The 27909-nt window shown below is 35.4% G+C and overlaps 2 protein-coding genes across 4 annotated transcripts in view; both read left to right on the top strand.

Moving 5' to 3' along the window:
• Positions 1-14303, top strand: part of LOC145932483 (RNA-binding protein 24) — a 29296-nt gene extending 14993 nt beyond the window's left edge. Inside the window, exons 5-6 of one of the 2 annotated variants that reach the window (XM_083031462.1) lie at positions 12004-12221; positions 13769-14303. In XM_083031462.1, coding sequence (XP_082887588.1) covers positions 12004-12221; positions 13769-13929 — 379 coding nt within the window. In that variant the 3' untranslated portion in view covers positions 13930-14303. Of the gene's footprint in view, positions 1-12003; positions 12399-13768 lie in introns of both variants that reach the window. The other variant, XM_083031461.1, reaches the window with a different exon arrangement.
• A 4869-nt stretch (positions 14304-19172) lies between these two features.
• Positions 19173-27345, top strand: Oatp33ea (Organic anion transporting polypeptide 33Ea). Of its 2 annotated transcripts, XM_083031460.1 has the most exons (9): positions 19173-19346; positions 21693-21804; positions 21964-22156; positions 23728-24150; positions 24567-24805; positions 25196-25472; positions 25742-25937; positions 26050-26660; positions 26874-27345. In XM_083031460.1, exons 3-9 carry the CDS (start codon positions 21976-21978, stop codon positions 27062-27064), a joined length of 2118 nt encoding a protein of 705 aa, XP_082887586.1. In that variant the 5' UTR covers positions 19173-19346; positions 21693-21804; positions 21964-21975; the 3' UTR covers positions 27065-27345. The 2 variants fall into 2 exon arrangements, with proteins under 2 accessions (XP_082887586.1, XP_082887585.1); XM_083031459.1 differs by lacking the exon at positions 21693-21804.
• The last annotated feature ends 564 nt before the right edge of the window (positions 27346-27909 follow it).

Raw genomic sequence — 27909 nt, 5'->3', positions numbered from 1 at the left:
TCAGTTTGCAGCATGACTTCAAGTTGGCATCATCATTGGGAACAATTGCGTGACGTCTTTCCGAGATTATCCACGGTTGTCTCTACGACTGTGGGAAAAAAAGCAATCGTAGTGAAATGCTTCTTACAGTTCAATTTTTTAATCGCCCTTTTGAGTGGCGGTCTTTCCTTTTTTTACAAAGTAATCTGAGAGACTTATTTTTTCTCGTTTGTTAATGAAAGACCACGGGAGACGTCTTAACTTTTCCCTCGTCTCGCGGAGAAATATGTCGTAATCGTGTGAAAGAAGCGTGAATATGTAAATGCGTCATGTGCAAGGGGGAGGAAGGGTCCGTTTTTTGTGCGGTTTAGAGGGGCCCCATGCAAAGGGGCCAATCGATTCTCGCGCGGTCGAGATTGCGGATCCGAATTTTTCATAAATTCAACGAACAGATTAATTAATCTTAGCTCTATATTAATTAAATTTTTTGTGCGTTTATAACATAAAAAATTGCAATAAATAGGAAAAATCATAGTAAAAGATTTCGAGTTCATTTTATCTTTAAAAAAAATAATAGGTAAATTGTTTATTAGTGTGTTATAGTTTCAGATATTTCTATAATGTTGTTTGCTCAAATGACATCATTGATGCGATCTAATTTAATCGAATTTTTTATAAAATCAATGATTAGATTAATTAATCTTAATTCTATTAATTAAATTCCATTTGATGCTACGTTTATAACATAAAAAATTGCGATAAAGAAAAAATCACAGTAAAATTAGATTTCGAATCTGTTAAAAAGAAATATTTCGTAAATTGTTATTAGTTATATTCTCAGATAGTTTTATAATATTGTTTCGTTCAAATAACATCAATCTCATCAACGCACTCTAATTTAATCGAATTTATCGACGCTACAGCTGCGGAACGCAATGCGGCGCAGTTCGCTAATGTACGTGGAACAATGGCGGAAATTTTTCCGTCGCGAGTGAACAGACCGTCGATTAATCCACAAACTACGCGAAAATTCTAGCGTCTAACATATGCGTTACTGACGGAAAGTCACGTCGGTGTCGTCGGCAACGGCGTCATAGGCGTAGATGCGTAAAAGCTGCGGCCGCGCGTTTCGGAATTAGCCAAATGTAGGTGGAGAAGTGAAATCCAACACCGTCCCTCTCGGACGTCGAGGAGGTAGACGTCAGAGAGCGGGGTTCTGATAAATCCGTGTCGTAAGCGAGCGCCGTCGTCGACGACGACGACGACGACGAAGACGAAGAGCGACGAACGTCTCGGATCGACCATCTTGGAGCCGCGCTGGCGACGGTCCAGTCTTTATTTAGCACCACCTGTCCCTCGTGTCAGCTTTTCGCTACCAGCCACCGCTCGCTCGAGGGCTCCATCCAGAGGATTCTAACGCGATTTACGTGTACGGTATCACGTCGGACCCGCTGTTGAAGATCCGCGCTTATTTATGCTCTCGCTCGCCACTTCCGCTCGTACACTTAGATCGAGTGAGTGAGTTAAGGGACACGATCGTAATCTCTTTGGATTCAAACGCGATGTTCCCCACTTGGATTTTTCCTCTCTGCGAGAGTGTTTAACATTTCCATTTTATACATAAACATCCAAAGCTATATTTCTCTTTGAACAGCACTCTACGTTTGAGGTATGCCGTTCTATTTTATGTACAATGGGTTTTTCTTTTTTTCAATCAAGTTCCTCTGCGAATCGATCTATGCATATTCAATCAATGGATGTATCACAGACACGAAACGTAAGACGCTGCAAAAGTATAAGTCGCCACGTTGCAAGCTGCATATCTCTTTTATGCGGGGTACTAAATGCTATCTTAGAAAAAAAATTTACTGTTTCTGACTCATTCGTAAAAACGTTGACTCATGGCCTTTGTGAAACCGTCGACTCAAACGTTGAGTACCACTTCGGTATAGGGAGAGAAAGAGGAACATTTCCGTCTCGCGCATCGTTGGCGGAAATAAGGAGTCTACGATCCATTTCTTTTCCGAGAGATGAAACGTGGGCGCGGCGTTAAAGGTCCATTTCTATTTTCATTGCCCCCGCGGCTTCCATCCACCTGTCGTCGTCGCTCTTCTGACGCAAACTGTAAGCGAGAGACACGAGCTTTCTGTATCGCATTTACATAAATACATTGAGGCCGCATCTAAAGCTTGCATTTCGAATTTTAGAACGATGAACGAGCGTATAATTCCGGGATACAATCTCCTGAAATTTTAGAACTCTGTCCGCTCTGGACGTTATAATATATATTTCGGGTGAACGAGCATAATTTTAATATCATCATCTAATTCGAACTATCTAGTGTATAAATTCTAGCTTGAAAAAACAAATGAGCTAATTTACACGCAAACATATTATCATAATTTAATATTACGAGTTGCACATGGCTTTATCAGTTCGGGCATCTGATGGTTCTTAATCAGAATGCGTTTCCGGCGTCTTAAACGAGTTCTCTCGGGGAATAAAGAAATTTTTTTCGATCTCCCTCCTTTCACGGACGGGTGTGTCTCGATTCCGAAAATTCCGCGTGTGTCTGCCGAATTGTATATTTTTAGCGGAATTTGAGAGAAACTATGCGCGTATACCGAGAATAATTAAGCCGTAGCACCACCCTTCGCAGTTACCATTGGTCCGGTCTGCTTTTCAAGGATTGGCAGATCATCCCATTGGATTATCTACGGCGCCGGCGCCCGCACAATCCGTGCACTGCGCATAGACATCCGTCGTGCAATATACATATATATATATGTATGTAGGATATCCGCGCTCGCGCACCGTGCAAAGTGCTTCGCGCAGGTGACATCGATGATGTGTATGTATGTGTGCGTCGGTCGACACACATACACCTACACATTATCCACACGCAAGTGCAAGAGTGCATCACGCGTGATGCGGAAACAGATGACCGCGCGATCACAGACTATCCCCGGACATCACGTGTCGCCGCCGCCGCACACGTGTGAAAACTGACCGCGTCGCATTCCGTGACACACTTACGCGAATATACGGAAGGAGACGATGGCGAAGAAGATTACGCATGAACAGACGCACGTACGATACTTGGACGCGGGTATACGGATGCCAAATTGAAAATAGCGTCAATTTCGCGAAGAATATTCTCAGCGTCGAGCATTTTTTTTATATTGCACTGTTGTTCAATTATATATGACCAAAATCGCGATACTGATGGAGAAATAGCTGATTCCTTGTGCAAAAATAAATCGAAATGTCGGACACGCATATTTTAATTTTACAGAAACTGTCTGAATTTATTTATTGAAATGAGATCTAATACAATAAAAAAAATATTAGCTACCATAGCTAAATTCTAGCCATGGTAACTAATATTTTTTTTCTTGTACGAATTATTTGAAAAAAAAGATGAAATATTTACAGAGAAAATAATATATAAGATTGCAGTTATGCGCTGCTTATCATTTAATTAATAGCGATTTAAATGTATCCAAAGATGTCGGCCTTATACAAATTAATAGTCCATCGGTATTCCTGTAAAAAAAGAAAGAACAAAAATATCGGTTACCAGATCCGGGATCTTCCGTGTTGTAACGTGTCGTGCGAGGTGTTTTGGTGGTTTCCGGTCCGCTAACACGCGCTTCCGCTTCGTCCTCCCCATCGTTAATGATCGCCCCATAGTCACAGGGGTCGTAGCAGCCCGCGCACACGAATTAATGGGTTTGATTGAACAACCCCCGTCGTTACGATTCGCCTGGGGAGTTATACTACGTCATTACGTATGTCATGGTACAACGTAGGGAAAAGTCGGGAGATTTTAATCGCGACGCGCGGCCACTTTACGTCGGAAATCGAGGGTGGTCACTTAGATCTGTCACGAGGGGACGACACGAGGGGGCCTCTTCGTGACTGCGGAACGATTTCAACATTTCTTACCTGGCCGATCTTTCTCGTTAGCGTTTTACAGCGTTTTATCGCGCAGTTTTTTTTTACCCCCGACGAAAAAAAGTTGCTAAAAAGCGACTACGGAAATGGAATTTCGTGGCTATAATTATGAAAAAAATATTTATTTTAAACATAGCGAATTAACTATTCTATTTTATATCACAGTTAAAAGTGTAAGCTATCCTGATATGTCTATTTTATTGTAAAAAATTCGTTGCTCCACTTAATTCACTCGATGATGCATTTTTTAGTAGAGGGAGATATATATTTTCATAAAATTGCCATTATTTTCATTAATCCGGATGTTTATCAAAATGTTTCCTTTCTCTTGTTTCCTAAATTGCTATGACGCAACAATAGCACGCGCATTTATTCTCATGGGAATCGCCCTAATGCAATGTATATACGGTGTTTTTTCGTCCGTTCGTATGTTACATCGATCGTGTAAAAGGTCGTACGTCGCGTCGCGATATGTCGTCAACGCGGTTCTTCATTGTGGAAATTATGCGCGCCCATTAAAACCGCCCCGTTTCCGCACGAAGGTCTCAAGGACAAAAGGTAGTGCAGGCCGAAGGATGACATTCTATGCATATTATTTTGCACATACATATGAGCAGGCTAAGAATCTCCTCCTCTATAAATATCTTAAATTAAAGTCAAAATTTTTTAATGAAAATTGTGATAGGAGTTTGCTTGTTACATTTTTAATATTAAATATTTCGGATATTAAGTGTAAACTAAATTTTTTTTAGGAACAAAAATTTAGTTCTTTTCTCTATTAGAAGAATATATAATTTTTTATTAGCCTTATATCTCTTGATTTGGCAGAAGCTTTCGGCTTTTCACATAAGTAATTTTGTAATTATTGGAATCTAAACGTTAGAACAAGTTAGAATTCTTTCTTTAATTTAACTTTTACGTCTGTAGCACAGAATGCACCGGTGGCACGAATGCAATTAGCATGCCTCTGTAGTTTTTTTAATCGTTAATGTGGCGAAATTAATCGGTATGTTTCTTGCAATCAATTACCGTCTATATTTTATTACAACGACATTTGCGGATATGGGATAAAATTCATCGAAACAACTGATCAGTACGATTAAATCTGTTTAGCCGTGAGTTTAATATATTAATTTTGTCATATACGTGTCTCTATTTTAGAATTATAATAGATATGTTAAAATATCATCATTTTATCTATAATCTTTCCATAAAGCGACGAGTTCGAAATTTATTGTTAGCCTTGCATCGTGTGAATTATCATATCAACCATAAGGATAAATATGTTTATATCGAAATATTGCCGCGTGATCGTGAAAGATATTTCCGGACGTCGCTGTAAGATACCGTATATCTCTTTCCGCGCCATTCATAATTTTCGATCGAAATTGAAGAAACATGCATACATATATATAATATATGCGGTTTCTATCAATTATATACCGATTCTCGCGAGACACGCGCGATATGCAGGCCGTGTGCAGAGGACATTTTTTCGCCCACACAGACATTAAATATTTATAAACATTCCCTTGACACCGCATATTTAAAGATATTACTGTTATTAGCGCCATTAATGCGCAATGCCGTCGCGCATTTATTAATGTATCTTTCCCCAACGTATTATGAAAATTACACTAGAGCACGAAAAAAAAGGTTCTTCGAGAAATAATTTCTATTTTTTTTTATTCTGTCTCCTCGCGACAATTTTTCGGCGAAGCAGATTTCATGGCGCGTTAGATGAGATTTTCTCGTGCATGGTTCACTCGGTGAACGAAGGGAGAAACGAAGGGGAACAATTGGGATTGAAAATCACCCGCTGGACGGGGACGGTCTGAAAACACACGTGGAACGAGGAGTATAGAATGGAAACAAGAAAAGTGGGGCTGAGGACACGCGAGCCATCCATAATGCACGTACCTCGGTCGAGATGCGACCGACAGATAAATTCGATGGAAAATGGAAGAACAAAAAAAGAGGCGATGGAAAAGCGAGACTATATACCAAGGAGGGACTGTATACGTCATGTTCGCTACCACGCGTCCTTCGTGTCCAGGGTCTTTGTTTCCAGGCTACCATAAATAAATACCGAAATACCGAACATTGTTACAACTTTTGACTTCTCGTTCTGGAAAAAATAGTAAAATCTTTCTAAAAACGCCCTAGAAACAAGAGGAGATTTACTGTCTTCAGAAACTGTCATCTTTCAAACTAAGAGATATATTTTATTCAAAATTTATTAATTTTCTTATTTTGTGGAATTAATTTTATCTAAGGATATTCTTAAACATTTGATACTTTTATTTTGCATGAATTGTTATACATAGTGACACTATACCACCGCTCAAAAATTTGGAGAATCCTATTACAATTTTTTATATAAATTTATATTTTTTCATAGATACAATTATTTTATCTAAAATATCTATACTTATTCATGAACGTACTCTATTTGGATAAAATTAAAAAATAAAACAGCAAAAAGTTACATGCATTTACAATGATACAAGTAATCCAATCTACTAACAGTTTTTATAATTTTTTAATTAAAAACTTTTTTGACTGTGCCCTTATAAAATGTAGAAAAATATGTCGTCTCGCAAACATTTCGAACTTGAATTCGTACTGACATATGTATTTTATCTAATGTTTTTGAAGCTATTAAAATAGCAGGAAAATGTTGAGTTTCGTTTTAAGCTTTAAAAAGACAATTGTAAAGGCCGCGATAAAGTCAATTGTTCTCGGACAGCGAGTGAAAAGTTTGTCTGAATTATATACAATTCACACATGTTCCTATTCTTCTGCAAATAAATCTTATCGGAGAAACTAACTCAGTACTTAATATATGCTTAGGCAATTACTTTTTCTTAGACAAGTTTCTGCTAATGAATAGAGAAATTGATTCCCCATATTTTGGCTCGTAAATTTAATCCAAATTAATAAGAATTCAATTTAAGATTAACGAAAAATCTGGAATGAATGGAAGCACAAGTGAGATATTTTTACAACGCTCGTTCATCAACTAATCTTTGTTTGTGCGTCTCTGGCACTGAAAACTTCAGCAGGTGGCTGACAGTCTTCGATGTCAATAAAATTGACAACGCTCCTATTCATTTTTGCGCGTTTGTTTATACAGATAGATCGATTGTCGTGCAATGTGTCGCGTTTTTTTTTACCACACATGACATTCTGTTCATTTTTATTTTTATTCTCCCCTGCGAATCTCTTTGTCTCGGTTAGGAATGACGTCGAGACATTTGGATGGTTTACGCACAAGAATAATTCACGAAAAATATAAATTTGGATTTAGTGAGTCAAGATAATTTGCGACAGGAAAAATAAAAAGTCGCGCCAAGTAGCATAAATTGCATAAATTTTCTCTCTTTACGCTTCTTGATTCTTTTACTGCACTTCACCGCGCCAAGGTCGCCGATTTTATCTTCCTTTCGCAAACCATCGTCTCTCCATCAAGTTACTCGGGGTTTTCCTTAAAAACTCATACAAATAAAAGTGTAATTAGTTGTACGAGCGAGAAAATTATAATTAATGTTATATTTTCCATCTCTAGTTCATATCTAGAAGATCAGTCATCTTCATTACAATATATTTTTGGACGGACTGGCGTCTTTCCTCATGCAAAGTAAGCTGATGAAAGTACCGTTCATCCGCAATGCGACGTCGCGTTATAGCGCGACATGGACATACAATAATGTCGCTCTTTTCTACCTTTATCAATTTCGCCCTTCCCGCGTCATGTAATGTTCATCGATCGCGCGCTCATCCATCCTGGATGACAGTTCCAATTCAAGGTCGTCGATTACCATGTCCATTGGTTCCCTTTCCCGTTGCACGAGAGACTCGTTGGAATTAACGCGCGACGTGTGACACGCGTGTCCAAGCGCTCTCGATTGTCCGCGATTGTTTGCGATAATGGTGAGCGGGCGCCAATCCGATGTAACGGAGGAGGCCCTCCTGTGTCGTTCGAAGCCGCAGGACGACATATTGATTTCCTTCGTAGACTGGACACTGGCTATTATCGATCCGCTAAAAAGTTCAGGGCTGTCTCCGGGAAAGAGGCCGGGCTCCTTCGCCGTCTCTCGAAATGCTTCGGAATCGCCCGTCTTACCGTTTAATCGGTCAATTGAATATCCGTTAGCTCTCAATTCATAATTTACTACGCACGCTATGCGTTCCATAGGTAGAGGGATCATTGGAATCGCGTGTCGAGAGTAGGCTTGCTTAATTTACTTATACCATTAAATTAGACTGTATAATCGGATGAAATTACGATCAAGACGGAATATGTGTGAGAAATACGATTTTAAAACTTGATTAATCTGTTCGCCAATATCCTTCAAAGACAGCGTTCTTATTATTTTTATATATAAAAACTTGTTTATATATATACCGTATAAAATATTTTAATTTTTTATATCTCCCATGTAAATTGCACATTTGATTTTTATGTGAAAATTTGCTTAGTTTGCTTGATTAATTTTTTTTAAACTTTGAAATTATAAGTTAAGCATTTTACGACAAAGAATGCCAATCATATTGTTTTATTAATATTATATTTGAATAATTAAAAATAATAATAGTAATATCACGTATGATATAAATTATCGATTTCGGAAAACGATGAGTTTGAACAACAAATTTATCTGTATTTTTATGTATTCGCAGAGTACACATCGATCGATAAGACACAATTGCGAATCGGTGAACAAATTTCGCGGGTGATCGAAGAACGCTCGCCAGGTCGGGATCTTCCGCGTGTTATTATTTAAGAAGAAATAAAGAAACGCAAAGAGAGAATAAAAGAGAATGTGTAAGAGAGACAGAGGCACTGCCGTGAGAGAGATGTACTATCTTTTTTTTCTTCCTTTCTTGCAAGGATGCGTTTGGAGACGTCTCGCGTCGATTTTCCTGAAATTTTGACATATTTTGGAGTAGTTTAAAATAAACAGCATTCTGTTCTATGTTTTGTCGCAGATTTAGGAAATACGACAACCTCTTGATGTAATATCAACGTATTTAACCGAATATTATTAATTGATTAAAGCAATATTATTATATAACACGCGCGCGAATGATGCACATATGCATGAATGCATGCAGTCAACAATGCTTGCCTTCGTCGTATATAATGAACAAGGTTATCGAACATGGTGTGCGCAAATTTTTTAAAGTTGAAAATTTTACAATTTTTACTTTACGTTTTTGTTACATTTTATTACATTTTTATTAAATATTAGGAGCGTGACTATAAATACTTGTTTGAGCTTTTATCTTTTTATATATTTTCTAATTTAAACGATAATTGATACAAATTATTTCGAGTTTATGTTTTGAATCTCGAGTTTGTCCCCTAAATTCTTCAATGAAGTACAATACTTATAAAAATATATATGTCCTTTACTTTAAGCTACTCTACGGTATATTCGAAGATTGATAAAAGTCGGAGAGAGCGAACTCGAGACGTTTCTTTAGATCTGTGAATTTTTAGGTACTAACGTTGGTGTTAGATAATCGTGTGCCGTGTGCCGAGAAGTATTTATATTTCGTGCAGTCACCTACATACACGTTTGTCGTTGGTTTGTTGTTGTTTTGCCAACACGTGAAAGATTTCTTTTTTTTTTTTCTTGGATTGTTGCGTACGTTTTTCGCCTTATTATTGATACCACAGTGAGAGCAACGTTTACCGTTTTTACACCAACTTACTTTTCCCTTTCACCTCTTCTCCCGTCTTTCCCTCCTTCTCCGACAAAATATTCGACAAAACATTCGTACATACATACACTTACATATTCAATGTGCATGCTGATACTAGTCAAAGAGAAATATTTTTTTTGTTTTATGCGGTGGTAAGAGTTTTCATTCCAAAATAAAATAATATATAATAATATATAATAATAATCTATATACAGTAAAATTTACTGAAGTCATTGTATAATATACTTTTATATACAGAGTATTCTCTATGTACTCTTTAAATTTTATTCGAATACATTTTGGTAATGAAGAGAAAAATGAAAGAAGTATGTAATTGCAACCTTTTTATATTACCAGTTTTAATTATCTTTCTATAATCATCGTGATACATGATCAGAATGCACATTTATACACACATTTACAGCATATTAGAAGACGCGCGTTTCTTTCAGTGAATAGATACGCCAGTGAATACAAAGTCGATTTTTTTTCTAATGAGAATTTGATGAAAGGTCTGATTATAAAGAATTTTGTCAAAAATCAAGAGATTTGGACAAATTATGCTTTGAGACTATAGAACAAAAAAAATTAATGTTTACACAAAATAATGAAAAATCCGATCTTTAATTAATTTTAAGTAAAATCTCTGCGTGCAGCGGAACTTTAATTCTCGACATAATTACGCAGACATTTAATCTCGCAAATTAGAAAGCTGCCGCTTATCAAAATCGCATTAAGGAAAAATTAGCAAAAAATTAGCAAAAATTTATAACTAAAGCTTACAGAGAAAGCGCGATACACTAACGATTCATCAAATAAGTTTCAAGATTGCGCATCTTTTGAAATATATATTTTATATATCAAAGATATAAATATCATATTATATACACAAGAAAATGTATATCTTCTATTTTTTTTTTAGAATATACGATCGGGTTAAGACTTTGAAAGATACGCTATTTCGGAACTCGAAATATAAACACATCTTGTATATTTATTATTTATTTTCCCTGGCACACCGATCGATACATATCGAGACACAGAGAAGCGCATCTTCCGGTATGATCGTCCGTACTCGCGAAGATCGATTAAAGTAAACTCGGTCCCTCGCTCAACTCTGCCGTTTGGTGTTGCGTGCTTTTGGTGTTGGTAGAGAGCTGTTCGAGAGCGAAAGACCGTCGAGCCGGGAATTTTCTTGTAACGCGACACCTATTGAAGAAAGTTTGTTTTTCGTCACGCGTTTCCGACAAATTTCTGGCATACTCCGTGAGCCGAGGAATCGACAATATAAGATGTATAATAATGCATGCGCGCGATTATACGAGCTTATCTCTTCGCGATTCTCAGGACACTTAATGATCATCATCTTTATCTACGCGTGCTCGAGTTTTCAAATATTTATTCCGAATAACAATCCCCATAATCGACAACTCGCGAATTCTACATTAATTATATATACACGTTACACGAAGAGAATTTTCATGCATACATGTACACGCAATCATGTAACATTGCTACTATCATCATTCTTCCTTCCTGATTCTATTATATTCCATAAAACGAGAGAAGTATATTGAACCGAACGAGAGATTCATCCAGATTTATTTCGCTGCGCCTTTCTCCAATGTTAGTGGCATCGAATATTGTCCGATGGCTCTCGGTCGGTCTAAAACTAGGTGTATTTGTTTGTAAATTATTGCTTCGCGATCTGGACGGCGTATTGTTTATCTACGTATCAATCTTATGGCAAAAAAATTGATAAGATGTTTACAGCTGATGGTATTTTCATATTTGACGTGCGAAAAGGATACGATTATTTATACAGATCAAGTTGTGAACATGTTAAAACACAATTGTGCAAAATTTCGTGGAGCACTTAACGTGATGAGCCCATTTCAAATGCAGATCGATAGTAATCACGTAATAATTATTTTACTTAATTATTTAAAGTCTGCAACGAAGATATATATATATATATATATATATATATATATACACATATATCTGAAACATTTATTATCTAAATATTCCAAAATTAATTCTAATTATTTTTAAAATTAGCTAAATATTTCACACATAATTTTAATTAACAAATGAACGAATTATTATTTCATCGCTCGATCGTTTATGATCCAATAGTAGATCCAATAATACGTATGTAAATATTTTTATCTCCTCTCTATTTCGAGTTACTTATTCATCACGCTCAATCTAATAATTTCGCTCCTCGCGTTCAAAGAATAAGAATATCTCGCCGTCGTCGTCGCAATAAATTCACAAACACATCCGCCGCAATTGGCCTCTACGTCCTCGTCGCATCAGCATCCATAATCGACAAGCGTTCTCGTTTTGCAGGGTACCACCAGGCTACGTGTACCAGTCGCCCTACCTGGCAGCCGCGGCGCCAGGTGGTCTGGTACCACTTCCGGCGACGCAGTTGAGCCACGCAGCAGCCGTCGCCGCGGCGTCGCAGTTCTACGAGTACCAGAACGCGGCGGCGGCCGCAGCAACCTACCCGGGCACCTCGTACAACTTCGCCGAGGCGTATCCGTACACGACCGCGGCCGCGGCTGGTACGTGTTTGAATAGTGTCCAGAGTAAGGGTAGCAACTACCCGTTACACCATCACCACCAACACCACCAACAGCAGCAACAGCAGCAGCAAAACGGTCCCGCGACGTTGGCGCATCAGCAACGGCTGGAGAAAGCTCTCTTACCGCAATTTCTGCCGTCCGTGCTGCGTGATTACGGTAGAAAATCTCCAGAGATAGGGGAAGAAGAGAGAGAGAGAGAGAGAGAGAGAGAGAGAGAAGGAGGGGTGGGAAAAGGGAGGGTTGCGCTGCACCTATCTCGGGGTTGCCTGTGTAGTGCTTAATATAAATATTTCGCGGGGTTCTCACAGGATCTGGTTTTTTCGTGTTTCACATGGGACGAGGGGGGAAGTACGTGTGGATAATGCGAAGGGGGATTGAATCGGGGAAACGTGCAACTTCCGACGTACAGCTTCTCCGTTAGACATCGTCGGATTATACGCGCGGTTAGGGGGAATAATAATTCCGACGTCGGATATGTGTGTCGGCACTTAAAGGCGGGAATGCAATGAAGCGTCGTTTATCCTGTCCAAGAGCCTTGGGCATTTCCTGACGGATCCTTCGTGGGAACCCTGGTTACATGTTTCTCTCTCTCTTGCGTTGATACATATATCTCGCCTTCTCTCAACTTCGATTCGTTTGCAATTTCTCTCGTATCAATATCAATAATTTTCTCGTAAGAAAAATTCTCAGCCTTCTGCGAGATGGAACATCTCACTTCTTATTAATATAACTTTTTTTAAATATTTTCTTATTTTTTTTTATTTATATCTTTTGCTTCAATAACTGCATACATTATCGTATGTTACGTTGTAGTATATTGTACGTTCGCGCGCTTTATTGTTCGATAGTGGATGAACAATGAATAGGATAAAGTCTTGCATGCGCTTCATGAACTAGACATTGACGCATTATATATACATATATATTGTCATTTTGTCTGCGCTGTCTGTGGTGATGGTGGCGGTGTTCTCGCGATGAGTGATGGTGGTCAACGAGCGCCATTCGCTTTTCGTATTGCGAATAAACAGCACTCCAAAAAAAGCTAAGGCACAAGATAAGAAGGTTTACAATGCGCACAAATCGCTTGCATACGCTTCTTTTGTTATTCATTATTTATCTTACTTTATGTAGAGTCAGGATGTCCAAAATGTTCTTTTAATGACGGATTCTTTGGCCAATTTGAAATCTCTTTTTCCTTAGCGAAAATATCATCAATAATTTTCGGAATTATAAGTGATTGAAAGAAAAAAAGCTAATTAAACTTTGGAGGCAAACGTAGATAAAACTATATTTTTCTCTAAAAAAATCGAAAAATTCTCGAAAAATTCTCTAAATCTCGACAAAAGAATCTATCATTAAAAATAATTTTGGAACACCTTATTGTAGTGTTAATTTGCACTTGTTTAAATTCTAGAAATTCTATGATGACTCTTTTCAGATGAAAATTTTATTCAAGTATTATATAATTAAATATTATAAGTATACATATTATTTACGAGAGAAAAAAATGTCGTCTCTTTTTCCAGCTAATGCAGCGGCGGCGGGTTACGTGGCGCCGTACACCTACGCGACTTTACCAGGTGCCGCGGGTCTGCCAGCAGCAGCAGCGGCTGCGGCGACAGCAGCTGGTGCAGCTTTCCCAGGCCTGCCGTATCAAACGACACCTCAGGAGGCCAGATTGCAATAAAGCGCTTTCGACATTAGATCACCATGAGACAATTGTAGCCGAGCCTTCTTACGTGACAGAGATAAAACGAGGGATGGGGAAGGGGGGGTGAAGCTGCGTACTCGATCTCGCTATCTTTGGGGAATTGGCTCATCAGCTTCCTCTCGTTTCACCTATTTATCCATAAGACTTTTATGTTCCCGATCGTATTTCGCATAAATCTAGTGAAATGCGAGAAACGCGAAGAGGAGATGAGATTTGACGAAGTGGCAGCTCCCTCGAGATCAGACAATCCCCGGCGACTTCTCTCGCTAACTCTATAGAATCTGTACTCTTCCTTTTTCGCTTCCCTGACTTTTAATTTTTCTCTCCAATTTTTCTCGCGAAGCTGAATATATCGATATATTCATCGATATATACCCGCTCTCAATATTAATTATTACGCGAAATTTTAGAAAGGAAGCTCTACGGTTTTTAGAAAACTATGATTATTTATAACAAACTCGGATAAGCTCGTTCGAGAAAGTGACCTTTAACCAAATTGGAACCTTGCGAGCCAAAAAGGGGGTTGATTGCGCTATCACCTGCAATTTACAGGAGTTATTTGCGCGAAAACGCCCTATAGGTTTTTGGGCACAATTGCTATTCTGTAAGATTTCTATTTCGAGATATTACAATGAGAGAGATGAGGCGGTGTATCGAAATGTCATCGCGTAATATGATTCTTAAAATTTAATTTTCTTAAAATTCACAAGCTCATCGAGATTATAATCATGTTAGTTTCTTGCTCCTATCCATTTTCGTCGGTGGTTCCAAATTGGATCGCGACTTGTTCGACAGTCAATCTTAATAATATCAGTCAAACGATGTACACGTGAATCTGTTCTCTCATAGCTGCGACACAATCTGTCTTCGACAAAGTTAGACGAATGCGTTAAACTAAAAAAAATATCGATAAAAATTAATGCGAGAGCTCCGTAGTATAATTTCGGAACCATTTACATTCAGGTTTAGAGATGCACGGAGAAAAAGCAACGTGTTTTAAATTTTAGGTAAATTTTCAGTAGATCTTAAAAATTTAATGCGGTAAACAAAATTTCTAGTATCATAAGCTGTTAGGATATATTTTCAGACGTTTGTTTTTTTTTTTTTTTTTTTATAAAGAAGGAAGAAATTATGATTGCGTTTAATCTGTAATGGATCGATTTTTAGCATTACACTTTGGTCGGTATTCATAATCGTTTAGCGCACAATTGTTTATACCAGTTTGGCAGCTGGAGTAATACAGGTAGAAATTTCATAAATAAAATTTCCTGACTTGAGAAACGAGACTAGCATCCGATTTCTTTATCATTATTGCCATCGTCCTTGATGACGCTTGATTTACGTAGAAAATTATTAGAGGGAAACTAGAATAAATGCCTATAATTTTTCTGTCAAAAACAATTTTGAGAGGGAATTTTTCTTCATTTTTATTTTTTTTTTCTCATCCCGCTCAACAATCGAGAATTCTTCGAGACGTCTATCCAAAAATGTATTCATTCTGTGCAACGGATGTTGTTAGAGCAAAAAAACGCATCAGTATTAGCGCAATTCAACTGTTTATATCTATCGTGCTTTTTATCATGCCAGTTCTTCGCATATCTATCTCAAAATTGCAACTACTTTTCTTTTTTTTTAATTCTTTTCCTCAGATCTAAACAAACTAGCTAATTTCTGCTTCGAAGCTTATTGTTGAATACGACGTTTGAAAACTATGTTTTAAATGCAGAACTAGCAATCTGTTGAAGAAATCTCGCTCTTGCACTGATTTTTTAAAAGTTTCTTATTGAATAAATATTTCTCATCGATACAAGCATCTACATATATGTGTGTGCCGATATATGCACATATGCTAATTATATAATTATTATATAATTATTGTTCTTATTTTTTTCTTATAATTTTATTGATATTCTAATTCTTTGTTCTCAAGGAAGGCGATTATGAATACCGTTCGTAAAGATATCTATACATAGAGAGAATGCGTCATAGTAACAAGGTATACGTATCTTCCAAAGTACTTGTTTACCAATATCTTATTATTGCGCACTGTTTGTTTCGGCTCTCTGTTGTTTAGCAGACTATGTTTTTATGTATATTATATGTATACATATAAATACGTCGATATTTATTACAAGCTATAAAATATTATACATATTACTAGTTAAGACGTTAACTGATTTATCAGGAGGGTAGGGTCACACAAATGTGATTTAGAAAGAGAAGGGTCGAGACATACATGGTTATCGAAGACGTCTAATCTAGCCGCAGTGGCCTTAAATTCGCATAACAGAGCGAAACAATAAAGTGTCTTATTTCGAGGCCTTGTTATGTTAATTAATCAACTAAATGTATTAGACAAAATGTAACACCGACCAACTTAATGGCAACGCGAATATGCCGAGGAGCGAATGAATCGATTTGATTTACAAATCGTTTTTAATTGAGAAAACCTAACGCTTCTTACCTCTTTTCGACACAAAAAAAAATTTAAACTTTTTTAACAATTAATTATTATTTCGATGAAGGCGTCACTTTGTGTTTTAAGTATTGCATTGCCTCTTATTATACGGTATTGAACTGCGATATGTAATTCCTTGACACCTGATCGACTTTTCTTAAACTCGAACGTTCGTCTACTCTTAGTGATCCAGTGCCTTAATTAGCACAGTCGAGTAGCCGTAATGATTAGAAACTAGTCAGCGATTTGTTAGTGCAACACTCGACGCGCTAACTCGTACAGACGTGAGAGGCTCAACGAAAGGGTGAGGAGCTGAAGGAATATCAAAACATAATCAACTAGGATCGGGTTGAGGAAAGTGGTTGTCTAGTCCCAAACCCTTTCAAACCTTAAATGAGGTTAACTCGGTTTGTTAGATTTGTAAGTAGAAGTTAATGCGCAGGGTGGAAACCAAAAGCGAAATTCTTTGTAAAAAGTTAGGATGAGAAGACGTTAGGGACGGATTAGTTTAAGTATTATTACATAACATAATAGGAAAATAAATTATTATTATTCTATTATTATTATTATTATTATTATTATTATTATTATTATTATTATACATTATTATATTATTATTGACATTATCACGTTTTATTATTATTATTATTATTATTATCATTGTCGCTATTAATTATATAATATTATTGTTCATGTACTTAACGAAGAGACAGAATGTAACGTGATTGAGGAATTTGTTATAAAACACACTAAAGCTTCCGTTACGAATGAAGAGAGGATAATAATAAAGAAAGTCTGGTATATGAAGCTGCAAGGAAACGTACTCTTTATCAGATACGATCATCTTTTTGAATATCCTATATTCCTAGGATTAATTGTATATAGGCTTAATTATATATAGGTTGTAATATATATATTGCCTGTTATATCTTCAATAATATTAAAATATTACCGCTCTATTAATAGATTCACGAGAACCGAAAACAAATATATTATCATTAAGAGAAAGACGCATATTCTTGCCAGTCAATTATACATATCCCTCCATGTATTAATTCGATACACACAGGATAGAATATAAGAATTATAAATATAAATCTTTTTTTTCATACTATATTTAATATATTATCTATATCAGGCATATCTCATTCAATTTCTTTATTTTTTTCATTTTTTAATGTAAATTTAGAGATTTGTGATTTTTTACATTTTACGATAATTACAGTATTTATTAATATATATAATTTATTGATAATATTATTAAATAGTGGGATCTATATACGGTTTCAAGTTGTTCTACACTTTCTTCGTCGTCTGACAGAAGAGAGACTTCACAACTTCGCAACGTCGTTTTTCGTAGCTAAAGATAAATCTAATGGCCTTGTGTATATGTATGCGAAAGATCGGACGCAAAAGAACGTCGCGACGATTCGCAAAAACAAGCAAAAGGGAGAGCCGCCCTCATCGCGAGACCGTAACAACTATGCAAAAATAACTAAGCTACTCCCATCCTCCTGCTACCAATGACACGACACGATGATTTGGCACTCCTCTATCCAGCAACTGTCGTACAATAATTTAACAACGTATTCTAAGGATTAATTAGCATCAACTGTCTTAATGTACGATAGCATCGACATTAGTTTCAATTACTCGAAGATTATTGTGATCTCAAGTATTTCTCAAATTAGGAAATTAAATTTTCATTAATTAATTTTTAAAATATGCTATTAAAATATTATAATTTCAAGACCCTTTGTGCATATAATGCTGTTAAATTTTAATGTATAATCGACAAAATTAATAACGAAATGATATTTTTAATGTTTTTTTTATATAAAAAATGTTTATTTATCACCTTACGATATGGATATCACAATACGATATATCACGAAATTAATAAAGTGAAATAGTAATTATGCAATATAACAATAAGAAATAAATTATACTAAAGAAAATTGAGAGAAAAATCTATGAAATTATAGAAATAGAAAAAGTCATTAGTGAAGTCTATATACGCAGTTATAGATGCGTAAGTACAAATAAAACAATTCTTATTCTTTAGAATCTATCTGTAGAGATTCTGTAGAGATGTTAGATGTATTTGAAAATTGCATGATAAATTGATAGATTAATTCAATAAACTTTATCTCATAAGATTTTTAGATTTTTACTTAATGACTCATACTTTTACAATAACAGAACAACGAATTGACTAATACATGATTCACAGAAGTTTAATTATTAATAAAGTAATGAAGTATCAGATATAAAAAATTTGTCTGTAAATAATTATATATAAATTATGAATCTTTAGTAAGAGATCCAGGAAATACATAATTTTTGAAACGCTACATAACAATCTGATGATAGGAGATGTTCTCATCAGCAAATTTCGCAAGAAGAGTTCTATTTTATTTATATTTTTATTTATAATACCACATGAATATTTAGAACACTAATTGTAAGCTTATTTATATATAGCGACGTAATTTTCTACATAATTTTCAGATTTTTATTAAGAGCTCTGTTCCGTCAAAACAGACAGTTGCATCAGCTGCATGATGCACTTTACCTAGCACAGATCCCAACCGCTGAAAATGCACTCACTACCTTACGATTGCAAACGCGTAAAATCACTTGGGATGCGAATAATAAGATGTCAGCACTGGTGTCTGATTGGCGGTGTCCTTTGAATGACGTTCCTCTTATCATTCGTTTTGATAGAGAAATAGTAGGGGAGCATTGCCATTGACATACACCGAATAGGCTCAGTTATCCGGCGTTTATCCGTGCAAAGTAGAACGACCGCGGCGCGTGGTGGTGATTTCCGAACTACCCGGTAGACAGGAGCCGCCTCGGCGACTCGAGGATCGCGATCCAGTGGAAATCGCGGCCCGGAAGTCCCTCCTGTGTCCACGAGTCCAAGGTCAAGGTAAGAGTGTAGCCTTGATGCATTTTCTTTATTTTTAACATCAGAAAGGCATTTTTGCACATCTTATAAATACACTGCTGTTTGGCAAAATTGCAACACCATATAAAGCAGGAATAATGATATTAGCTGTGTTGCAATTTTCACAAACAGCAGTATATTTCTTTATGACATTCCATACGCGATGTAAAACAGAAAAATTTTTGAAAGATATCTTTTAAAATGTTAAATATATGGTATATGTGTATATATATATATATATATATATATATCATTTTGTTGTATTTTTGTTCTCGGGAATAACGGATGACATTGAAATAGATCAACAACTCTATTTATTTTTCAAATATTTTTGAAGTGAGAACAACGATCATTTATCCATCAAAAACGATGATAAGGTATATTCGCATAAATCATTAAGATAATGCATATCTCAAATATATCGGTATTCAATAATTTTATAAGAATTTCAATGATTCTATATTGCATTTTCAATTTAAGATATTAATCGTTATCTTATATAAATAAATAAATTATTTTGTGTTCTATATGAATAAAATTGTAATTATTTATTTCTATAGCTGTTATTATATAATTAATATCAACTCACGATCATAATTTTTAAATATAATTATATTCATAATAATAGAAAATAAAACAAAAGAAGTTACAATAAAAATATCCTTCTGTGTAATGTTTTTTTAAACAATTGTTTTTTTCTTAGATAAAATAATTATAGAATTTTGAATAATTGTGCAATTGTGTAATTGGACTTTTTACGAGAAATGTTTATAAAACGGAAGTGATAATTGGCCAAAATTTTAGATTAGCATACGTGTCTGATTCTGAGACTCATACTTGAGATAACAATTACGTAAGTATGCATTTAGGTACATAAAGAATAAAAATAATTGTGAAAAAGTGATTAGTATTTTCCGGTATTTTCATTGACATATAAAACAGAATAAAAAATCATTAAAACTTATACTCACAAAGTAACTATGTAGCTCTTCATTATATAATATGTGATACATTGTTATCTCTAATTCATTATTATATATATAATAGCGTGTTTTTAAAACTAAAATGTTTGGCCAAATATTAAAAATGTATTCTATAAATATTATAACACATCCGTAATATTTTATAATATTTTTTAATTTTTTTCAATGTATAGAAATATTAAATAAATTGATTTTATGATTGTTCTTTAAAAGCAAATGGAAATTGATGGCATATCGATGTTATCATATTAAGAATACAAAGTACTTCATTTTGATTGAGAAAACTACGTGCAAAAGATTTATTTGAATTATTCATTCGTTTGATAAATTTAATTAGATTTGTTAATTAAATTACTTAAAATAAGTATTCAATCGTGCATTGTAACAAATACGAAAAAAACTTCTTAATCTTAATTCTTTAATCTTTCCAGATAAGTCAGAAAATAAATTTAATATATATTATATATATTATTAATTATTTTATCTATTATTACATATATAGATATTAATTTATATTAAAACAGATTGATTGCAATTATTTTTTATAAACCCATAGTGCAAATAATTGATAGAGGTAAACACTATATAACAGAATGGAAAGGATATTTGTGATCTTAACAAATAATAATATATTCGTTCGCGTTAATATACAAAATCGTAATCGAAAAATTGAATAAATTAAATTGAATTAAAAGATACGATAAATAAAAAATTTTTCTATTTTACTATGTTTTATGATTTATCGTTTGCATTCTGTTTGCGGATGCACACATTGTAAATACCAGCGAGATTAGGTCGGTGTCTCCTGATTCAAAGAAAATGAGTTATGTAACGTTACACGTTTGCATACATTCGAAAGACGTCATTGCTACTGTCGTTGCTACTGTATACTGATATATATCTGTAGAGCAATTAAATTTATCACATCCTTATATTAACGTATTTAATAATTACGACTTATATATGAATGATAATGAGCCTTATCGCGACACATATTGCACGCACGAGTTCTATGTTTTTCAAACTTTCGCGAATGTGCACGCAGCAAATTTTATGCACGCTGGAAACTGAATGCATGCGAGCGAATGCAGTCATCGACCACGATTCGAAAACAAATCGCGAACGATTGCTTCCAACTTCTTTTTTTCTCTTTACGCTATCCGATACTTGTCTATAGCAGTGATCAACGATGCAAGTCATCATCGACTTCCGTTATCGCTGCAACGATGCGCATTTCCCCCCTCTCGCTTATATACTTTATATAATGCATTGACTTATACTTAATTAATGATATCGCGATGTTTTTATCGCTAAATTTAATTTTCCGGAATTCTCTTGTTCGAAGCTGCTGTTGATTCATACAAAATAATGACTGATCTGGCAAGAATCGATTAAAAACTGTAATGATATTTGACTAACACGATATATGATACAGATATCTATATAAAGAGATAGAGGTAAATATAGACAGATTGGAGCATATATTTATTACATATGCTTGATAAAAATAGTTAATAGAAAATAGGATGTACATTCTACGTGATTATCTATATAGATAAATGCCAACTAATTAATTTCGAAAGAAATAAAAGTTCCGACAATCAATCTTTTTTAAGGCTATCAGAGGTATGAGTAAAGACTGCGGAATATGCGGGATTTATCCCAAATGGTTGCGAAATCGGGCGACCCCAAGAAATTTCATCGCGGTCTACGGTCTGCTAGGCACCGTCCAAGCGATGGCCTTCATTTACATCATCGTCACCTTGACGACTCTGGAAAAGAGATTCAAGATACCTAGTCGTACGACTGGTGAGTCCTCATTTCCGTATAACATATGTAGAACCTCATGACACTGACTGTCAGCGACTGTGCTTTGACAGCTTATGAAGATACACATTTACGGGTTACGTGATTCGAACTCTGTAATCGGAGATTAATTGGTGCTAAGCGTCGTACTAGACAAGTCGTTTAAAGAAAAAAAACTTATGGATACGCATAAACTTAATTATTCATGCTCGAAGAATTGCGTTTTATCTCGACACAACAGAACTTTGAACGTCATCTCTCGTCTTATAATCGCCTTCAGGCTCGGATTCCATTGCCGGCGAAGCCGAGTAGCCGAGCATTCGCGGGCTATACTCGTATTCGCACACACGCGCGAATCATGTTTCCGTGTGCGTTCATCTAGTAGGTAAGTAATGTGTCGCAATCATAGAAGTGATAAATCTGTCATAGAACGAGCGCTGTACACGTACTGACGAGCAAAGACGCGTATTATACATACGAATTCGGAACACGCGAGATGTCACACGCGTTTGTGGAAAAACATCTCTATAATTCTCCAAAAGAAATAGACATAAATAAACATTTATTATTAAGAATTATTTATTAAATAGAGCAAGATAGAATTTAAAAAATCTGTTTTTCTTACAATAATACAGATAATTCTTTTTACATATAATACAATAGTATTAAAAAATGTAATATATATATAATATTAGTGACAAACACATATACACTCATACACAAATGTTCTTATATAAAGAATTAAAAGGAATTAAAATTGAAAGATCGAAAGATGACTTTCTACAAATGACTGACATTTATGTATTGCAGTGAGATGATAAGGTAATCCTTTGTTTACAATATCATGTGAGCCACAGAAACAAGCAAGTCATTTAAATTAGCACAAAATTAAATATAATTTTTATGATATTTAATTTAAAAAATTCTCCAATAAAATCAATTTATATTAAATGATGAAATATTTTTATTTTTAATAAATTAAATTTAGAAAATTTAATTAGATGCCTTAATAATGTTTACTCATGATGCCTTAGATATTTAATGAAAATTAAACCTTTTCGTTGACTTGCATTTAAGCTACAAACGACATAATTTGATAGCTTAAATTCATAAACTCTGTATATCAATTATGTCCATTGAGTCTCATGCCAAATAGATGAGATTGCAATTGTATCAACGCTGCAATGTTACACTTTTTAACGAGGCAAAGAATAATTTTATTATCTAGAAACGATCAATTTAAACGTCTGTCATGCTATCATATCAAATTTTGCGCGATGTTACGAACATTTTGAATTTGCGTGCACAAAAAATTAATGAGAATTTTATTATTTTATATCGAAGAAACAAGAAATTCTTCCTTACGTAACATCTCGTTGAATTAACACACATTTAATGATTTCTTAAATTATTATATACATCCTATTTTATTACACATATGTTCTTTAATATAATTATATCAAGTTTCCATTCCGACAAAAGTGATGGAATAGAAAGAAGGATAATTGTTAAAGAAATTTCTAAAATATCACACTTATTCGTATAAATCTAATAATATAAAATTCCCCATTTAGGATTAATTCTTTCGGGTAACGAGATCTCGCAGATCTTGTCTCTGATCTTGACCTACTACGGAGGATCTAGTCATCGGCCGAGATGGATCGCGGTTGGAGTCGGCTTGAGTGCATTGTCCTGTCTCGTGTTGGCCTTACCGCACTTTATATACGGTCCCGGGAAGGACGCCTTAGCATTGACGAAGGAGTATCTCGATCAGACCTTACTAAACACGACTGTCCCGAACGATCTCACAATTTGCTCAAGCACGGATCAACCGGAACAATGCGACGCCGAAACTATGTTAAGCGTTAGTATTCTCCCACGACTGCTGGTTTTTGTCTCCCAATTTATTCTCGGTATTGGGACTACCCTTTATTACGGTCTAGGACAGACGTACCTGGACGACAACACGAAGAAGAAAAATACACCTATGCTCTTAGGTGAGTAATTAAGATTGATCAATTTATTAAGTTATTGATAATTTAAACCAGTAAAGAAATGTATCATGCTTAAGATCTAAATTAATTTTTATCTGTAGATGTAGACAAGCATTTTTTGTTAACGCGTCGTAATGGCTTCATTATCGCAATAGATAAGAAATAGGTGATGTAATTTGCATTCTAAGAACCTAAAATTATGAATTTAAAATAATTTTTTCAAACATGTGGCTTTATCTGGAATATTTTAGCTAATTTTACAAATTTTTGTTGAGCATTTATTATTATATTTTTAAATTATGCATTTCTTTCAATATATGCTATCAATCTTCTATGATACGATAATTGTTGCATTAATGATGGAAATTTAGAGAAATAAAATTTAATTTATTACTGATTCTTAATTTTATATTTGTAAGGCTTTACGTTTGCTTTACGCACTGTGGGTCCGGCGATCGGATTTCTGTTGGGCTATGGTTGTTTGAGTTTATACATAGATCCAAAGCTCCACCCCGTTATTACAAAAAAGGATCCGCGATGGTTAGGGGCGTGGTGGCTCGGATGGATCATTCTCGGCGTTACAATGAGTATGTTCGCCATTTTGATCGCTATGTTTCCACGTGATCTTCTCGCATCGGAAGATAAAACTCTCAAACAGGTAATACATTATCATTATAATATTATTAAAATTAATATTTCAGTTACCAGTGATGTAAAATGTATTAAAAGCCATTTCTCGTTGAGATACACATTTAATAAATATAATATTGATCGCGTGATATTTTAGTTTCTCGTAATCTTAAACTATGCGATATTATAATAAATGATACTTTTATCTGTCATAAAAATATATTCTTTTGTGTAAACGCACAATAAATCAATATTTATCTATATGGAAGTAATAAAGAATTCCTTTAAGACTTAATTTCTCGTAATTAAAAAAAATATTAGGAATTAATTTATAAACTGAAAATATATAAATTTTATACGCAGAAAATTTTGCGAATTAACTTGCGACAATCAAATTAACGAAGACATTTTGTTTCAGGATGGCGAAATACCTTTGAAGCTCGATTTAATGCTGCAACAGAAACCACGAATACAGATGGAACCTACGAAGCCGATTCCTCTGGAGACTGAGTACATACCGACCATCCGTGAATTTCCAAAGGCCATGAAACGAATATTAACTAACCGGCTGATAACTTGCAATAATATAAGCGCCGTATTTTACATACTTGGCGCTTCGGCCTACATCACGTTCTTGGCGAAGTATCTCGAAGTTCAATACAGTACATCCGCGGCTGGCGGTACTGTGATAGCAGGTACGTTGATCTACATGCATTTGTATTAATTTACTTTAGCTATCTTACGAAATATTTTCTCGCGCGATAACGTTTAATAAGAATCGCTATCAAAAAAAAAAAAAATTTCTTTTGATATTCATTACAAGATAAATTAAATTTTAATGCGAAATAATTTTCTCCTATGATGTTTTCGCTAGAAAATAATAATTGACTCCAAGTTATTTGCGAAAAAATCCGTTCGATTAAAAACACTCGCCATAATTAATGTTTTTTTCGATATTTTTCAGGTCCTATATCACTAATCGGTATGGTATTAGGATTCTTGTTATCAGGATTAATAATTAGCAAATTTAAACCTGATCCCAGACCGCTCCTCGCGTGGAATGTATTCGTCGGCATTTGCTTCGTCGCGGGACAAGTGTCCTTTATGTTTTTCGGATGCACGGACGCTGGAATTCGCGGCGTAGACTTCGAGACCATGCAGTGAGTGTATCTTCATAATTCGATTTTCTAAATAAAAAAGCCGAACGCACAAACTAACATCTAATCGCTAATATACTTTTGTGCGCGATTTTTTCTCTGCTTCTGTTTGTAGAATGAATTTGACTGCTGGCTGCAACGTCGATTGCAATTGCGCGAGTGTGAAATATTCGCCGGTTTGTCACGAACCGTCGAAGACGACTTTTTTCTCCGCTTGCCACGCGGGCTGCCGAACGATCCTGGATGACAAGCAGTTCGGGAATTGTAGTTGCTTACCGTTAGGGGAATCGAGGCAAGTCGGAGGCCACTTTGAGTATCTCAGCACCAGTGGATCCTTCATTCCGGAGCAGCAGATGCATCTGCTTGATTCGCAAGCGTTTCCCGGGATTTTCGACAAGGTCAGAGCCGGACCATGCACCAGTGATTGCAGCGGACCGTATCTGCTCTTTATAGTGCTCACTTGCGTAATCCAAACACTGGCTTGCTCCGGCAAGATCGGTAATGTCCTGGTGAACTATAGGTGTGTTGAAAAGAGGGACAAGAGTTTCGCTCAGGGTGTCACAATAATGATTGTTTCGTTGTTCGCTTTGATTCCGGGACCGATTATCTACGGAGTTATCATCGATTCGACTTGTCTCATATGGGAGGAAACCTGCGGAACCAGGGGAAATTGTTGGTTCCATCATCGGGAAAACTTTCGATATTTGGTGAACATCACGTCGGCCGGTGAGTATCGCGAGCCGGTGAACGACCTATATTTTGTTGACCATTCGTATTTATCCGTCGATTAGATAAAAAGAAAACGCAATAGATATTTAAAGAAGCGGTTATCAACCGTTTATTATCCGAAGTTATCTTATCGGATCAATTAAGCGTTCAAATATCGTCTCTCGTCATTTGCTTTTGATTATAAATAATAATACTTTGCTCATGTTGCAGGATTTTCCATAGTAGGAGTATTATTCGATGCTGCAGTTTGTTATCTCGGCAAGGATTTGGATCTATATGGCGCCGCAGAAAATGACAAGAGACGCGAATTTGTGAAGGAAGATGTCGCGATTGATTGTGCTGATAAGAAAAAAGAAGCCAATGGGAATGTGAACCAGAGGATAGAGCATAGTCATCTATAACGTTTGCTGCGGTTAAGTTGAATTTTGTAGGTTTTTCTAGGTACCTGAAATATACATATTCCGGGTTTACCGATTCTGACTGACGCTGAACATTCCGACGATTTGTAGATAAAACAATGATTAGGCGCAGCTAATCGTGTAAATATTGACATAGTGCACCTTGATTGTTACATTTTCAAGATTTTAGAAGATGTTACAGTTACAACTCCATTGTTGAATCTTTATTTCAAAATGCTTGTTCTTACTCCTTTGTAAATAAACTATGAATATTTTTAATAATACGTTATACCCTTACATTTCATCACGATTTATCAGAGATGCTGTCATTCTATTTTTACACAAATATTTAATTCTGATTTTCTATTTATCATTATAAAAAACAAGATTGCCAAAGAAGAAAAAAATATATTTAAATATGTAAAAGAATTCTATACATATATTAAAAATGCTTATATTAATTATTTCTATTTCCGCAATTTTTTTTCGTCCAACTTGGCCAAGCAAAACCAAACGGATTCGTTGGTCCGATAAAGTATTCACCCTTCATTGTTTTATCACTCGCCAAATCTCCCGCAAGCAGAACGTAATGATGGCGAGAAGGAAGGGTTTGTTCGAAAAAGTACATCGGTAAATCGATCGTGCTCGCTCCGCGGCTTTAGAATGAGAAAGAACGAATCGTCGAGGCGAGATGGAAGATGGAGGTAAAGTCTTGGGGTTTGTTTTCAAGCCACTGTCGAAATTCGAGGGGGTCGGCAGGGCACCGAGCGAAGGGATTACATCCCACGAGGCTGGAAGTAAAAAGAGAGTTTTTGTTTGAGAGCCTTTTAATTTTTAAGCCCACCCAG

Source organism: Prenolepis imparis, unplaced genomic scaffold (genome assembly GCF_030444845.1).
Source record: "Prenolepis imparis isolate NDT839.2.m4 unplaced genomic scaffold, iyPreImpa1.0 SCAF_2, whole genome shotgun sequence".
Classification (NCBI taxonomy): Eukaryota; Metazoa; Arthropoda; class Insecta; order Hymenoptera; family Formicidae; genus Prenolepis; species Prenolepis imparis.
This window is presented reverse-complemented; position numbering and strand designations above follow the sequence as displayed.

Coding starts and splice junctions, on each gene's coding strand:
- Oatp33ea (XM_083031459.1), top strand. CDS start 21,976: ATGAGTAAAGACTGCGGAATATGCGGGATTTATCCCAAATGGTTGCGA. Junction 22,157..23,727: donor GATACCTAGTCGTACGACTG/GTGAGTCCTCAT, acceptor TTCCCCATTTAG/GATTAATTCTTTCGGGTAAC. Junction 24,806..25,195: donor AAGATAAAACTCTCAAACAG/GTAATACATTAT, acceptor ATTTTGTTTCAG/GATGGCGAAATACCTTTGAA.